Source organism: Tupaia chinensis, unplaced genomic scaffold, assembly GCF_000334495.1.
Source record: "Tupaia chinensis unplaced genomic scaffold, TupChi_1.0 Scaffold148004_1, whole genome shotgun sequence".
Lineage (NCBI taxonomy): Eukaryota > Metazoa > Chordata > Mammalia > Scandentia > Tupaiidae > Tupaia > Tupaia belangeri.
The window spans coordinates 515828-530918 of NW_006207854.1; the positions used below are offsets into that span (position 1 = coordinate 515828).

At 51.4% G+C, this 15091-nt stretch overlaps 1 protein-coding gene across 1 annotated transcript in view; it reads left to right on the top strand.

Annotated features, from left to right (window-relative positions):
• Window positions 1–12304, top strand: part of NMT1 (N-myristoyltransferase 1) — a 44516-nt gene extending 32212 nt beyond the window's left edge. The window contains 8 exon segments of the mRNA XM_006172240.3: window positions 1772–1863; window positions 3929–4045; window positions 4796–4966; window positions 6051–6159; window positions 8659–8829; window positions 9362–9529; window positions 10479–10616; window positions 11936–12304. Of these exon segments, the coding sequence (XP_006172302.2) occupies window positions 1772–1863; window positions 3929–4045; window positions 4796–4966; window positions 6051–6159; window positions 8659–8829; window positions 9362–9529; window positions 10479–10616; window positions 11936–11956 (987 nt within the window). The 3' untranslated portion in view covers window positions 11957–12304.
• Window positions 12305–15091: the final 2787 nt, after the last annotated feature.

Consider the following 15091-nt stretch of genomic DNA (forward strand, 5'->3'; position numbering starts at 1 on the left):
CCAGAGACATAGCCATTAAGCTAACTGCTGGTCCCTTGTTTTGTTTTTTTAAGAATTATTTTTATTTATAGGGACCAGTAGTTAGCGTAATGGCTATGTCACTGGACTCCCATGTAGTCGACTGCGGTTCGAGTCCCGGACCCGGTGGCTTAAACTCACGCCAGGCACATGTGCGTTGCGTACCCAAAATCCTGATAGGAGAATGGAGGAGAAGGGATTGCGGCTTGGCCATCCCCCCTGGGGGGTGATTTCTTGCTTTCTGTCTCTCTGTCTCTCTTTGTCTTTCTTGTGAGCACATGCACCCTGTAGTGAAAACCTCTCCAAAAAAAATTTATTTACTTACGTATTTTTAATTTTGACCAGAGAGGGACAGAATGAAAGTGAGAGAGCAAGAGAGGGGGAGGGAAGGTGAGAAAGCAAGCCACCAGGTCTGGGACTTGAACTGCTGTCAGCAATGTGAAAGACCAGCTCCCTTAACCACCACACCACCTGCCAGCCCCCAGATTTTTTTTTTTTTTTTAACACAAGAGACTTTTGCTATAGGGTGTGTGTGCTCACTGGAGAGACAGGGAGAGAGAGACCATAGAAGGTGAGAAATCCCTCTCTCCCCCTGGGGTGACCATTCTACAATCCCTCCTCCTTCAATCTTCTCTCAGGATTTTGGGCACGCATGCACATGTGCCCAGCATGTTTTAAACCACCAGGTACAGGACTTGAACCGTGGTCAATATGTGGGAGTTCAGTGATGTAACCATTACACCATCTGCTGGTCTCCAGAATTTTTTAATACTACACTTAGATCAGCAGTTAGTGAGAGCTAGGAAGTCAGAAAAAGGCCAAAGGATATAAACTAGACATGGTAGGAATTACTAATTTCCAGACCAGCCCCAAGCTGGTCATTCAGTAACCCAAGGGAGATTTAAAAGGATTTCCAGGGACCAGCAGGTGGCATGGTGGTTAAGGCACTGGACACTCCCATATGGTTGACCACAGTTTGAGTCCCAGACCTGGTAGCTTGCTTTCTTGCTTTCTCTTTATCTCTCTCTGTTTCTCTTTCTGTCTGGTCAAATTAAATAAATGAATAAATAAATAAAAGTAAATAAATAATTCTTTTTTTTAAAAAATAGTGACCAGCAGTTGGCGTAATGGCTATGTTGGTGGACTCCCATGCAGTTGACCACAGTTCGAGTCCCAGACCCAGTGGCTTAACCTTATGCCAGGCATGTGTGTGTGCATGCCCGAGATCCCGACAGGAGAATGAAGGAGAAGAGATTGCGGAATGGCCATCCCCCCGGGGAGTGCTTTCTCACTTTCTATCTCTCTGTCTCTGTCTTTCTGGCAAGCGAATGTGCCTTATAGCAAAAACCTCTCCAAAAAAAAAAGAATGAATAAACCAAAGGATTTCCAAAAAATGAACCTCCTTGCATCCCGGTGATCATCTCTTAAAGCATTTTCACAGAAGTAGAAGCCAGTGACTCTGTGGTTGATTGATCAGATCGATGGGGTGGTTGGTTGATTAGGTAACATTCTTGGTCTGCCACTTTATGTACTTAAGTCTGCCACTCCACCCCTTGGTTGGCTCAGTTTCCGGTTATAACTAGGGTGCATGTTCCAGAAGAATCCCTGCCAGCCTGGGGTGAAAAGGATCTGTGAGGTAGTCATAGATTTTGGTAGTTTGTCCCATCTTTCCTAAAAGCATGAATCCCCAGGCTATTGGAGTGGGTCTTTCACCTGCAGGGTACAGCTAAGTGAACTCCTTATTTCTGTACAGCTGAAAGAACTGTACACACTCCTGAATGAGAACTATGTGGAAGATGATGACAACATGTTCCGATTTGATTATTCCCCGGAATTTCTCTTGTGGTGAGTTAGAAGGACTTTCTTACAGTTCATGAGGGTAAGGTGCAGGGAGAATGACCACAGGGTGCCAGTTTTCATCCCCTCCAAGAGCCAGTCTGTCAATGGCAAATTAGTTGTCATACTTGAGTTCTTGCATCTGAAGACTTGCTTTCAGTGACGCTAGCAGTTAGTGAGAGCTAGGAAGTCAGAAAAAGGCCAAAGGATATAAACTAGACATGGTAGGAATTACTAATTTCCAGACCAGCCCCAAGCTGGTCATTCAGTAACCCAAGGGAGATTTAAAAGGATTTCCAGGGACCAGCAGGTGGCATGGTGGTTAAGGCACTGGACACTCCCATATGGTTGACCACAGTTTGAGTCCCAGACCTGGTAGCTTGCTTTCTTGCTTTCTCTTTATCTCTCTCTGTTTCTCTTTCTGTCTGGTCAAATTAAATAAATGAATAAATAAATAAAAGTAAATAAATAATTCTTTTTTTTAAAAAATAGTGACCAGCAGTTGGCGTAATGGCTATGTTGGTGGACTCCCATGCAGTTGACCACAGTTCGAGTCCCAGACCCAGTGGCTTAAACTTATGCCAGGCATGTGTGTGTGCATGCCCGAGATCCCGACAGGAGAATGAAGGAGAAGAGATTGCGGAATGGCCATCCCCCCGGGGAGTGCTTTCTCACTTTCTATCTCTCTGTCTCTGTCTTTCTGGCAAGCGAATGTGCCTTATAGCAAAAACCTCTCCAAAAAAAAAAGAATGAATAAACCAAAGGATTTCCAAAAAATGAACCTCCTTGCATCCCGGTGATCATCTCTTAAAGCATTTTCACAGAAGTAGAAGCCAGTGACTCTGTGGTTGATTGATCAGATCGATGGGGTGGTTGGTTGATTAGGTAACATTCTTGGTCTGCCACTTTATGTACTTAAGTCTGCCACTCCACCCCTTGGTTGGCTCAGTTTCCGGTTATAACTAGGGTGCATGTTCCAGAAGAATCCCTGCCAGCCTGGGGTGAAAAGGATCTGTGAGGTAGTCATAGATTTTGGTAGTTTGTCCCATCTTTCCTAAAAGCATGAATCCCCAGGCTATTGGAGTGGGTCTTTCACCTGCAGGGTACAGCTAAGTGAACTCCTTATTTCTGTACAGCTGAAAGAACTGTACACACTCCTGAATGAGAACTATGTGGAAGATGATGACAACATGTTCCGATTTGATTATTCCCCGGAATTTCTCTTGTGGTGAGTTAGAAGGACTTTCTTACAGTTCATGAGGGTAAGGTGCAGGGAGAATGACCACAGGGTGCCAGTTTTCATCCCCTCCAAGAGCCAGTCTGTCAATGGCAAATTAGTTGTCATACTTGAGTTCTTGCATCTGAAGACTTGCTTTCAGTGACGCTTAGAACTGAACTCTTATTTAAGACTATTGATTGGGTTAGGGAGACCTTCATGGATTTGCTACTCAGAAGTAAAGATTGCTTGTTGTGATAACTTTATACAAGAAGAGAAGGATGGATAAGACCTGCTAAGATTTTAAAAAGAGGGTCATTTTCTTCTCAGTTCCTGAGCATGCTCAGTTATGTGAAAATGGCTGTGCCTGGCTGAGCCATTCGCCTGCCTGGGCCACATTTTATACCCAGGCAGGTCCAGGCATGAGGCTGAAATGGAGAGGAACTGCTGACAATGAGGAGAAAGGCAGAATGGGCAAGCAGGAAAGAAGTGATGCTCAGGGGCAAAGGAGAGGCCAGAGCGCCACGGGGGCCACAATCAGCTCCCACCCATGGGACCCACTGGCCTCTGAACCAAAGAGGCCAGTCCTCTGGTTCAAGCTGTCAAAGTGAACCCAAAGAAGTAGAATCAAGCACGAGATCCTCAGTATGACAGCCTTGAATTGGACAAGCAGGTAGTCAGGTGAGCTGAGCAGTGAGAAATGGGTATGGCTCCATTCAGTTTGCGTCTAGCAGGGCTTGGCCCTAAAGAGAATTTGACTGTTAACCCCCTGGGAGGTGGCAGCACCAGGTTGGAACAGACTCGGCTGTGGAGCCTGCTGGCAGACAGCACCACAACCCCGGTCCCTGTCTTTTCTAGGGCTCTCCGGCCGCCCGGCTGGCTCCCCCAGTGGCACTGCGGGGTTCGAGTGGTCTCAAGTCGAAAACTGGTTGGGTTCATTAGCGCCATCCCAGCAAACATCCATATCTATGACACGTAAGCACCTGCGCCCACCCCTACCCACACCACCACTATCTTTCTTGGTCTGGAAGGGAGGAGAAAAAATCCACATATACTCACCACCCTCTCCCCACCGAAAGACAGAAAGTTCCCACAAGGGGAGGACACACAGGTGCTGGGAATAAAAACTCATCATGGGAACCTCCTGTTTGTCCGAGTTGTGTGGCTGGTTTCCTGTCCAGCCCGGGCTGGAGGGCCCACCCTCCAGTGTGCGTGCTCCACGGGGCCTCCTCCTTGTACCAGTCGCATGCAGATACACCGGAGTAGTTTCAGAAACCGGCTGGAGCCAGGGAGACCCAGATTCAGATACTCAAGGGCATTTAGTCTCTGCTCTTCATTTTCCCTGGAAATGTCAGAAGCATCTGCCACTTTTTTCTGGGCTCTTAGGCTATGGGTTCTTGTGGGAATCAAATTCTTGAAATCCCAGACTTAATCTTGCCACTTCTCTGCACACTAAAGTGGGGCTTCCAGCCTGTTGTTCAGGATTCATCAGGAAGATGCTGGTGGAACCTTCAAATAAAGGTGTTTGCTGAGTCTCACCTTCCTTGGGTGTAGAGTCTGTGTTGAGCCAAGGCAGGCTCCCCCCAGTGGGGGCTCACAGAGGAGTGGGGAATCCCCATACTGACTACCGAGTGCCAGTGGTTACACCTGTGCCAATGTCAGAGGTGTTACGTTGACCTTTTCCTGTCGAAGGCCTTGTCACCTGGATTTTCTCTCCCTCTTCAGAGAGAAGAAGATGGTAGAAATCAACTTCCTGTGTGTTCATAAGAAACTGCGCTCCAAAAGAGTGGCTCCGGTCTTGATCCGCGAGATAACCCGGCGAGTTCACCTAGAGGGCATTTTTCAAGCTGTTTACACTGCCGGGGTGGTCCTGCCAAAGCCTGTTGGCACCTGCAGGTAAAAATATCTTCTCACAAGTCCCAGGAAACTGCTGCTTTATTGAGGAGCTTATGACACTGTGCTTCGTAGCTCTGCCCCCAACTCAGTGCATGCCCGGGAGCATCTCACTTCTTAATTGTCCCTTGAGGTGGGTGGTGGGGTGCCTGCAAGAGCCAGGAGGAAAGCATGGAGGAGTGAAGGGTGAGGGTTATAGGGCTGGCAGATGGGAAGGCGTGTGCCTTGTCCAGAAGGGTTAGCCATTCTCAGCTCCTGCTATTTACCGCCATTTGGATAAGTTGATCTGCTGGGAGTTTTTGTTGTTTTTAAGGAGAAGCCCAAATCTGAACTTCTAAAAATTAAGTTAATTTATTTCTTCCATGAGCAAGTGAGAGAGGAGGAAATCCCCAACAGGATCCTCATGCCATGGTCCACCCTCATCCTTATCCAACCCTAGATCATGGGCAGGGGTCCGGGAGGTCTCTGGATACAAACCCAGAACCTTCCATGTGGGTCCGCGTCACAGAGCGTTGCATTACTGCTGCGCCACTGCTAGCCCACACTAGGTCAAGAATTTGATGGAAAATGCCCCAAAGTTTTAAATGATTGACTCAGTTTAGTTTTGACATGTGGGCAAAGAAAGCGTGCCTGATTCCTGTATGATAAGGACAACCTCTGCTTTAGGAAGTTGTTTGAAATGGTTGAGTACTCTCTCCCCGAGAACTCTCAGAGTAAAAACCCCGGGGTAGTGCAGAGAGGAGGAAGGAGTGGGTAAACACATCTGCTGCTGTCTTCTGGGCATCAATGGTTTCTATGGACTTGATTCCAGGAGCGAGAATTGCTCTATCCAGAAAACTGTTGTAACAAGGGAGCAGCTTTTGAAATTGAGAAAGAAAGGTAGGGAAAAGAGAATTTAAGCAGAAGCTATGGCTGCTCTGCATTCTCTGGGAGGAGCCAGGGAGCAGGGTGACTTGGGCCACTGGCCCAAGTGTGGCCTGATATGTCTCTGATGCCACCTACTGGCCATATGGAGGTCTCCCGGCCGTCTTTCTTTGAATGGGACTGGCCAAAATCCTCTGAGGACAAGACATTTGTGTCCCCACAGGTACTGGCATCGGTCCCTAAACCCACGGAAGCTGATTGAAGTGAAGTTCTCCCACCTGAGCAGAAATATGACCATGCAGCGTACCATGAAGCTCTACCGACTGCCAGAGGCCAGTGGTGCTCTGGGGCGATGGGCAGGGGCCAGGGAGTGGCCACGGAAAGCCTGGCCCTCAGCAGAAAAGGAGCAAGGCTTGGGTGGGAGAAGGGCTCTCAGCAGAAAGGGAACCAGCCCATGGTGTCCAGATTTCTGGGCTTTCTCTTTCTGTTGTAGCTATTTTCTACAGCCCAGGTTTTATTTTAGTTTGATTTTCTCAGTTCTCCCAAGTCTGTTCCTGGGCTAGCTTCGGTGCCATCTGTTGACAGACTCAGAGAACACCTATTCTCTGTCTCATTTTAGCCTAAATGAAATATAAATAGAGGAAGTCACTTAGCAAACCGTAATATGCCTCACAGAGCCCAGTGTAAGTGAGCTGTGGAGTGTCGGCTGCTCCCCTCTGTCAGGGCAGTAAAGAGGGGTAGCCTCAGTTTGTGAGGGAGCCCAGGTTTCTGATCCCATCACCTCCATCACCACCACCCCGCCCCCATCTCAGATTTAGCACTCAAGGACTGGGCAGCCTTGGGCGAGCTGGTTTTCTGTCTGGGTCTCTATTTGCCTAGTTTTCCAAAGAAACAAATGCTCCTTGTTCTCCAGCTGTGCCTGCTTCCAGGATTGTGAGGCAAGGATTCTTAAAATCCCTTCTCTGTCCTCGGCACTTTTCCAGTCAGTTGTCAGTCCACATAGCTATTGAGGGCCAACAGCTCCGAGCACTGCCTGCTGGATCAATCAGCCACCAAACAGGATTAATCACCCTGGAATCGGGCTAATCTACCACTAGATTAGGGTCCTCTTGTCCTGTCTTGGGATACCATGACAGCACAGGTAGACGCGGCTGTAGACACGGATTTAGGGGCCATGGTGTTGTCCTCTCTCTCCTGTTAGGACGCGTTTGCCCAGTATTCTGGGCAGGCAGGTGGAGAGCGTTTGAATTAAAGTGCTGCAGCAGCCAGAAGAACGCTGGCTCTCCCTGTGTCAGGCTGAGAACCCGCACCCAGCACGGCTGTGTTCTTAGCCCAGGTTGAGGTGTTCTTGTGGCAGCTGCCATGTAGAATGAGTTCAGTAAGTGTCCCCTAGAGAGATCAGGATCCTCAGGGTATTTTGGAAGCTAGAGGTCCTGGAACGGAAGTTGTAATGCAATTCCTGCACTAGGAAGCAGTTGTATCAGGCAGTGAGTAAGGCACATGAACTGTGTCTCCGCCCTGTTTTCATAGTTGGTCTGACCCCACCTCTGTGCAGCTAAATTCCTGGGGATGTTCTATCAGCCCAGTACTCGCTCTATAGGGTCATGTGGTTTCATTCCACTGAAACTATTTTTTTCTCGTTTTCTTTTTTTAGTTTGCCAAAGAGTAGTGCACTCACTGAAGAGATGGAGAAGGAGAGAGGGAAAGTGAGAAAGTGCCCCCCCACCCCCGCCAGGGGATGGTCATGCTGTAGTCCCTTTTCTTTCATTCTCTTGAGATTTTGGATATGTACACACATACTAGCATGTTTTTCAAGTCACTGGGTCTAGGACTGAGAACCACACAGTTAGCCACCTTAACCACCATGCCACTCGCTGGCCCAGCCATTGAAGCATTTTTCCAAGAAAAAGCTTCTATGGGATGGGATGCTGAACTGAGATTGAATCCCTGGAGTTGAGTGCTTTTCTTCTGAGTTTAATTTTCAGCAGTGCCCTTTGGCAGCACTGCTGGTCCCAGTATCTGAGTGGACAGACAGGGCATGCATCAGATACAGACTCTAGCTGGGACCTGTCTGAGACTCTAGCTGGAATCTGTCTGAGAAGTACTTGAAGCCTGTTGGAGAGAGACCAGTGAATGTTGACAGACATCAGCTTCAACTTAGCGTAAGAGGGTCGTGAGGGCTCAGAGGAGAGGCTCCAAGAAAGGCTTGAGGCCCAGGAGTAGCACCATGCTAGGTCGAGGAAGGTGCCCGGAGAGCCCCGTACATCCCAGGGTAGGCAGGTAGGCAGGGTCGCGCTCTCAGTCACAGCACCGTTGGCGTCTTCAGTCAAGGTTTGCAGCGTCTCTAGCTTCTACCGAGTAGATGCCAGTAGTATCCCTACTGTTAGTTGTAATAATTCAGAATGTCTCCAAGTATTGTTGGATGTTCCCTAAGTGGAAAATTGCCCTCTTTGGGAACCACTGGGCCAGATAGATGTAAAGTTCAACTGGAATGGCCAGTGGCCCAGGGAGGAAGGTCTCATGTTCTGTGTTGACGAGTGGAAACAAGGGAGGGTCATGGTGGGGTGGGGTGTGATGATGGTGGGGTGGGGTTTTCTTAGGAAGACAGCCTGGGGCCGTGTGAGGGAGCGATTAGTGCAACAGCCTGTAGCCTGTTGACAGCCTTTACTGGGAGGGAAAGGGCCAGAGAGGAAAGACTACCTGAGTAGATACTGGGAGAGGGTAAGGGGGAGTGGCTGAGGGTGACCAAGGACTCTCTCGAGGACCTAGGTGGATCGGTCCGGTCCGGAGGGATAAGCACATCAATGCCATCTCTTCTCTCTTCCCTCCAGGCTCCCAAGACAGCTGGGCTGCGACCAATGGAAAAAAAGGACATTCCAGTAGTACACCAGCTCCTCACCAGGTACTTGAAGCAGTTTCACCTCACACCGGTCATGAGCCAGGAGGAGGTGGAGCATTGGTTCTACCCCCAGGAGAACATCATCGACACTTTCGTGGTGGAGGTGAGTCGCAGAGCAGCATTCCGGGTCCTGGACTCCCAGAGAGGCGTCCCCCTGCCACTCTCTAGTGGCCTCATTGTTGGCACCTAGACTTCCCTGCCCCACCCATCCTTGGTCCTCCCTAAAGGCAGAATTGGAGTCTGCATTTGCTGAAAAGGTGCCTCTGCTCCTGGCTTGAGCCCGTCTCCCTCCTTCTCCCCGTTGATAACACAGACCTCTCCCAGTCAGGTCGGCTCCTGCTCCCAGCTGAACCTAGTGCAGCCAGACCTCAAAGACCCAGTCTGGGAGGTGCAGTTGCACGAAGAGGAGCTGGCAGTGCCTAGGCAGAGAAGGAGGTCTGGCAGACAGAGGTCCTGGCTCTGTCCACAGTGCCCTCGCCAGTGTGGTTCCCCTCTCTGCGGAGCCTGTTTCAGTTCCCACCCACGCATCTGGAGGGCAGAGCTGCCTGCAGTGCTGTGCGAGTGGGAACAGCCATCTCGTTCCCAGGCTGCAGTCTCTGTGCATGCATGACGTTGCCTCTTTGTCTTCCCTTCAGAATGCAAACGGGGAGGTGACGGACTTCCTGAGCTTTTACACGCTTCCCTCCACCATCATGAACCATCCAACCCACAAGAGTCTAAAAGCTGCTTATTCTTTTTACAACGTTCACACCCAGACCCCTCTTCTAGACCTCATGAGTGACGCCCTTGTTCTCGCCAAAATGGTGAGGTGCAGACCAGAGGGTCTCCAGACTTACCTGGGAAGGGGTCCGTGGGGTGGTGGTGAGCACAGCTGACAGGAGGTACCTGCTGTGAACTGGGCGGTCCAAGCTCTCCTGCCCTCCCGCTCTACCTAAGTAGGGCCCAGCAATTTCCAGCCCCAAACTGAAAAATACAAGGGAGTGTGGAGCGCCCAGCCAAAGTAAAGGCATTGAACTCCTGACTTATTTCAGTGAGTTTCATTCTCACAGGTGCCTCCAAAGAGCCTGAATAGCAAGGCCTGCCCGGGAGTAAAAGGGTTCTCCTTACAGCCTCCCTGGCATGGGAAGGGGGAGGTTAAGTCTCTCGGTGAGTCATTGGTACATCTGCTCACAGAGCCCAGGGTAGAGAGGTCGTCAGTCAGTCCTCATGTGGGCAGGCTGGCCCCTGCCCTGGGAGAGCTTCTGATCCCGTTAGTGAGTTAGGAATTGTCTCTGTCACACGCTCAGAGCAGCTATTGGGTGGCAGACCGTCTCCTGGAGCACACTGAAGGCCAGAGAGTCGGGATATCAGTAGAGTAAGGAAGCCGCCAAGTACTGGGTAGCCCATAGGAGCCAGCTTCTCAGAAGAAGGGGCCCAGGGCTTGGTCCCTAGAGAGGACTGTGGAAATTGTACTAGGCAGTGTGAAAGGAGCAGCTGGAGCAGTGGCCTGGACACTGAAGGCACGTGTGTGCCCAGTGGGACCCTGCAGAGAGGCCGCTTTGGAGGGGTAGTCACAGAGTGTCCTCAGAAGAGCACCTTGGGAGCTGGGCAGTGGCCGGAGTTTGGACTTTACATAGAAGCCGCCAGAGCTTCTGAAGGAACCTTGCTCATCTGGCTGCCTGTAGGACAGTTTTGATATGATAGCAAAGGGGACATGGAGGTGAGGCAGCCTTCACCTGTCATCTGTTCTCGTTTCTCCCTGCTGCCATGCAGAAAGGGTTTGATGTGTTCAATGCACTGGATCTCATGGAGAACAAAACCTTCCTGGAGAAGCTCAAGTTTGGCATAGGGGATGGCAACCTGCAGTATTACCTTTACAATTGGAAATGCCCCAGCATGGGGGCAGAAAAGGTACGTGCAGTGCACATTGGGGTATGGGCTACAGCATCAGCCTGGGCCCCCCGGACCCGGTTTTGGGCCCTCGAAAACTACCTCTTCCTGATGGCCAGACCAGCAAGCCAGTGTCCCCCTTTCCACTGCTAGTGCAAGAAGGGCAGAGGGGCAGGCCCAGAACCGCAGGGGAGCTGCAAGGTCATATCCAGCTTCTGTTCCACTGCTGAGCCTTCGTCTGGCTGGGGCGGGGCATTCTGTCCTAAGGAAGCCATGGAAGTCAGTTGCCCCCGGGTAGCCAGGAGGCTAGGCTGAGGACCTAAGGGGTGTTCCCTCTCCTGGCTGCCACCCTCGTCCAGGGACACTGCCTCAGCCCTTCCTGCCCCAGCTCCGCAGGGCAGCTCAGGTACCTGGGCACAGGCGGCATTTATACAGTACTGACTGGGGAATGGGAGGGAGCCCTTGGGACCAGTTTCCTGGTGTGCTCACCACAGCTCTTCTGGATCTGATTGGTGTGTGAAGCTGGGCCGAGGTGAGGGAAAGGCCCAGGCTTGGTGTGAGTCAGCTCATGGAGAACAAAACCTTCCTGGAGAAGCTCAAGTTTGGCATAGGGGATGGCAACCTGCAGTATTACCTTTACAATTGGAAATGCCCCAGCATGGGGGCAGAAAAGGTACGTGCAGTGCACATTGGGGTATGGGCTACAGCATCAGCCTGGGCCCCCCGGACCCGGTTTTGGGCCCTCGAAAACTACCTCTTCCTGATGGCCAGACCAGCAAGCCAGTGTCCCCCTTTCCACTGCTAGTGCAAGAAGGGCAGAGGGGCAGGCCCAGAACCGCAGGGGAGCTGCAAGGTCATATCCAGCTTCTGTTCCACTGCTGAGCCTTCGTCTGGCTGGGGCGGGGCATTCTGTCCTAAGGAAGCCATGGAAGTCAGTTGCCCCCGGGTAGCCAGGAGGCTAGGCTGAGGACCTAAGGGGTGTTCCCTCTCCTGGCTGCCACCCTCGTCCAGGGACACTGCCTCAGCCCTTCCTGCCCCAGCTCCGCAGGGCAGCTCAGGTACCTGGGCACAGGCGGCATTTATACAGTACTGACTGGGGAATGGGAGGGAGCCCTTGGGACCAGTTTCCTGGTGTGCTCACCACAGCTCTTCTGGATCTGATTGGTGTGTGAAGCTGGGCCGAGGTGAGGGAAAGGCCCAGGCTTGGTGTGAGTCAGCTCCATGGTACAGGGGGTATATTCTGTGGGCTCCAGCAGTTGGAATTTCAGGACTGGGTCAGGGAGTGGGAGAGTTTTGGGCAACTGCCCACTTAACTTTGCCTTTCCTGTTGGCTATCCTAGGTTGGGCTGGTGTTACAGTAACCGGTTGCCAGTGAGATTCTGGATAAAGCCACTGAGAATTTAAACCAGGAAATGGAACCCTACCACATGTTGGTCCAATTGTCACAAACGTGAGAATCCCTGGCAAAGGGAAGAGAACTGAACCGGCTTTACCAAACCGCCAGCGGACTTGACAGTTGTATTGCAATGGCGTAGGCTGCGTGATGTCACCTCTGGCCGTGTCTCTGGTCTCCCTGTTTTCCAATTAATCACATTCTCATGCAGCCGTGATCAAGGGAATGTAACTGCTGAAAAGTAGCTCGTGATTGGCATATTATGGAGTTAACGGGTGAATAATAAAAGTATATATATATTATATATATATATAAATATTTTAACTATCTTTCATGTTCCAAATGTACAAGGATTTTGGTCTCTGATGAAAAGCGGAATCCAGATCATTCCTCAGAATTAGAACCCAAGGACATGGCCGACAGACATACTGGTACAGTTTGTTGTTTCTTCAGAAGCAGGTGCTGGCTCTTCCCTTGAGAGCAGGACAAAGCGGATCTGGGGAAGTGCATCCGGTTCCCATGTGTTAGCTGGTGTTCGTGAGCAGGAAGGGCAGGTGGAGGGACCCTGCCAGCACTGGAGAAGGCTGAGGACTCCCAGAAGGGCAGGTGGGGCTCCCAGCTGGGCTTTCCCACGGCAGAGGTTTTCCTATAGGGGCCCAGCCTTTCTGCATTCAGAGACAGAACTGGGGACAGTCCACGGGAGCAGTTTTCAGGAATCGAATCTCTTTTTCCACATCTTTGACCTGCTCCCTGTAGATCTTCCTGCCATCTGACTTGTAAGGGTTCTTAGCCAGCTGTTGCCAACCTAATGGGATGAGGAGCCTGGGAGATTTCGCTTGTCCACTGCCTATGGTGACCGACAGTTTGAAGGGACCTTGTGGAGACCACATCAGGGCAAGCCCTGCTTTGCTCCTCTTAGAGCAAGGAGCCTGCGTCCTGATGTCCCCATGATGGCCGGACAGGGATGATGCGGGCCAGTACACAGGCCCCGTAAGCCAGCAGCCTGTGCCTTCCAACCCATTTAGCCATTTCTTGTGCTCCTTCCCAAGACAGCCTGCAAGTGGCAGCAAGAAGCTCTGACTGGAGGCAGGTCTGGCTCGGCAGCAGAGATGATTTTACTTCACCATTGTCTGTCGGATTTTCACTGATGCTGTTTTGTGGATTTTTGTGGTGGTTGTGATAGTTAACAATGCTGCCAGTTTCCCAAAAGTAACCAGGCCTCTGGTCATGTGGCTGTCTGTGTAAGTAGGCACTACCCGGGTGTGTTCAGCCAGGTCATCTGGAAAGGTTAGACTGCAGAACTGGCAGCCACCTATATGCAGGCTTGTATGTAACTTTTGCTCTAGGACAAAGCAAACGGGTCGCATTGTGTGTGGAGTGGGGTTGCCTTGCTGCTGTCACAGCCGCTTGAAGGGGAATGCAGCCTTAGCCAGGAGACCAGGCTCAGCCTTGTCCTACTGACCAAAGCCATTCTCTGCAAGCCATTGGCTTTGTTTCGTGCTGTGGGTTTGGGTGTGGTTTGTCAGAAGCGAGTTCTGCAGAGCCCCCACAGCTGGAGAAGACAGTGTGCCTGGGCTGGGGGCTGTGCCTGTCGCAGGGGTGCTGCCTTCTCTGCAGACTGCCTCAAGAGCCAGCACCTCCACTGTGGGGGATTGCATCAGAGGCCTCTGGGGCCACCCTCTTCCCAGGGTTCCTGTGCTGCCAGCCACAGGCATCCGCAATCATGGCCGACCTTTGACTTCTTGACTCCAAGATACTCAGACCAAAGAAGCTACTGTTCTTGGCAAGATGCTCACTGTATTCCGCGGACGGACGGAGAAGTCAGAGAGGCAGGGGCTTGCCTTTACAGCCCCACAGACTTCAGACACATGGTGCCCCAAATCTCAGAGTGACTTTTCCTGTTCAGACCTCTGAGGATCAAAGAACAAAATGCCCAAGTCTTTCCTACCTTGGGTTAGACCTAGAACTTGGAATGGCTCCCTGACCTAGTCTTAAATCAGTTCTGGGCCAGGCGTCAGCCTGAGCTGCCTCAGATTTGGGGTGTGCAAATCTCTAGAGTGAGCTTTGCTTTGGTTGACCCAGATCATGGAACGTGAGGCCCCAGTGGCTGCTCTGGAAGAAACAGATCTGGCCAAGGCCCCAGATTTTCCTCACCCAAACCAGGTGGCCTGCTCCTTGGACGCAACTAGATCTCACAGTGGGGATCCTGCCCGGGTCTGCAGGAGTTGGCTCAGGGGCTGCTGTTAGGCCCCTTCATGTCCAAACAGTCCCTGGGTTCTTCACTCTACTCCTTCTGGGACCTCAAGTCAGAGAGCTCTGAGAGCACCGTTGTTGGGTTCAGGGCCACCCCACAGGAGCCTACAGAAGGGGGCACCATGGCTACTTTGAACCCTGGGGCCTCCAGGCTGACTTGCCTCGGGTGGTTGCTGTCAGAGGCTTCCTTGGGCCTGACCCCAGTTCTGCTACCCAGTCCTCCTGGCGGTGTTTTTAAAAGACAACCTGTACCTCTGCCTTTGGATTGACTGCACTTGATCAGACTGGTGGAGAGAGACGGGCAGAAAGGTGACCTTGGCTCCAGATTGAGGCCTGGACGGGGCTCGTTTTCCCCACACATGCCTATTTTCGATGATGCTCATGTCTTGTTTGAAGGCCAGCCCACGCCAAACTACTTAAAACATCCTAGTTTATGCAAAGTCTCAGGCCTTGCCTGCAGCTCCCTCTAATTGCCATCGCCATCCTTACTTGCTGTCTCTGGAGCCAGAGGTGGGTGTCCCTATGGCCTTGAATTCTTTCCCCAAAGACAACCAGCACTTATCTAAGGGCCCAACGACCTTGGCTGGCTTCAGGGAGCTGCAGGCTAGGAGGGGGAGAAACTGAAGGGCAGTGCGGGTGGGAGGGGGCAGGGGTGTGTTAGTGCCTGGCCACCTGTGGGGCAGCCTACTTGCGGCCTAGCCCACCTACCCTGGACCAGGAGAGACCCACGGCTTCAAGTTTGCCTTGCTATGAAGTGAAGGCAGGCCGGCAAACGGACTACACCTAAGGAGGCGACTTAGGACAATTCCATTCAGTTAGATTTTAAAATAGCGACTGGCGGACAGGTGTG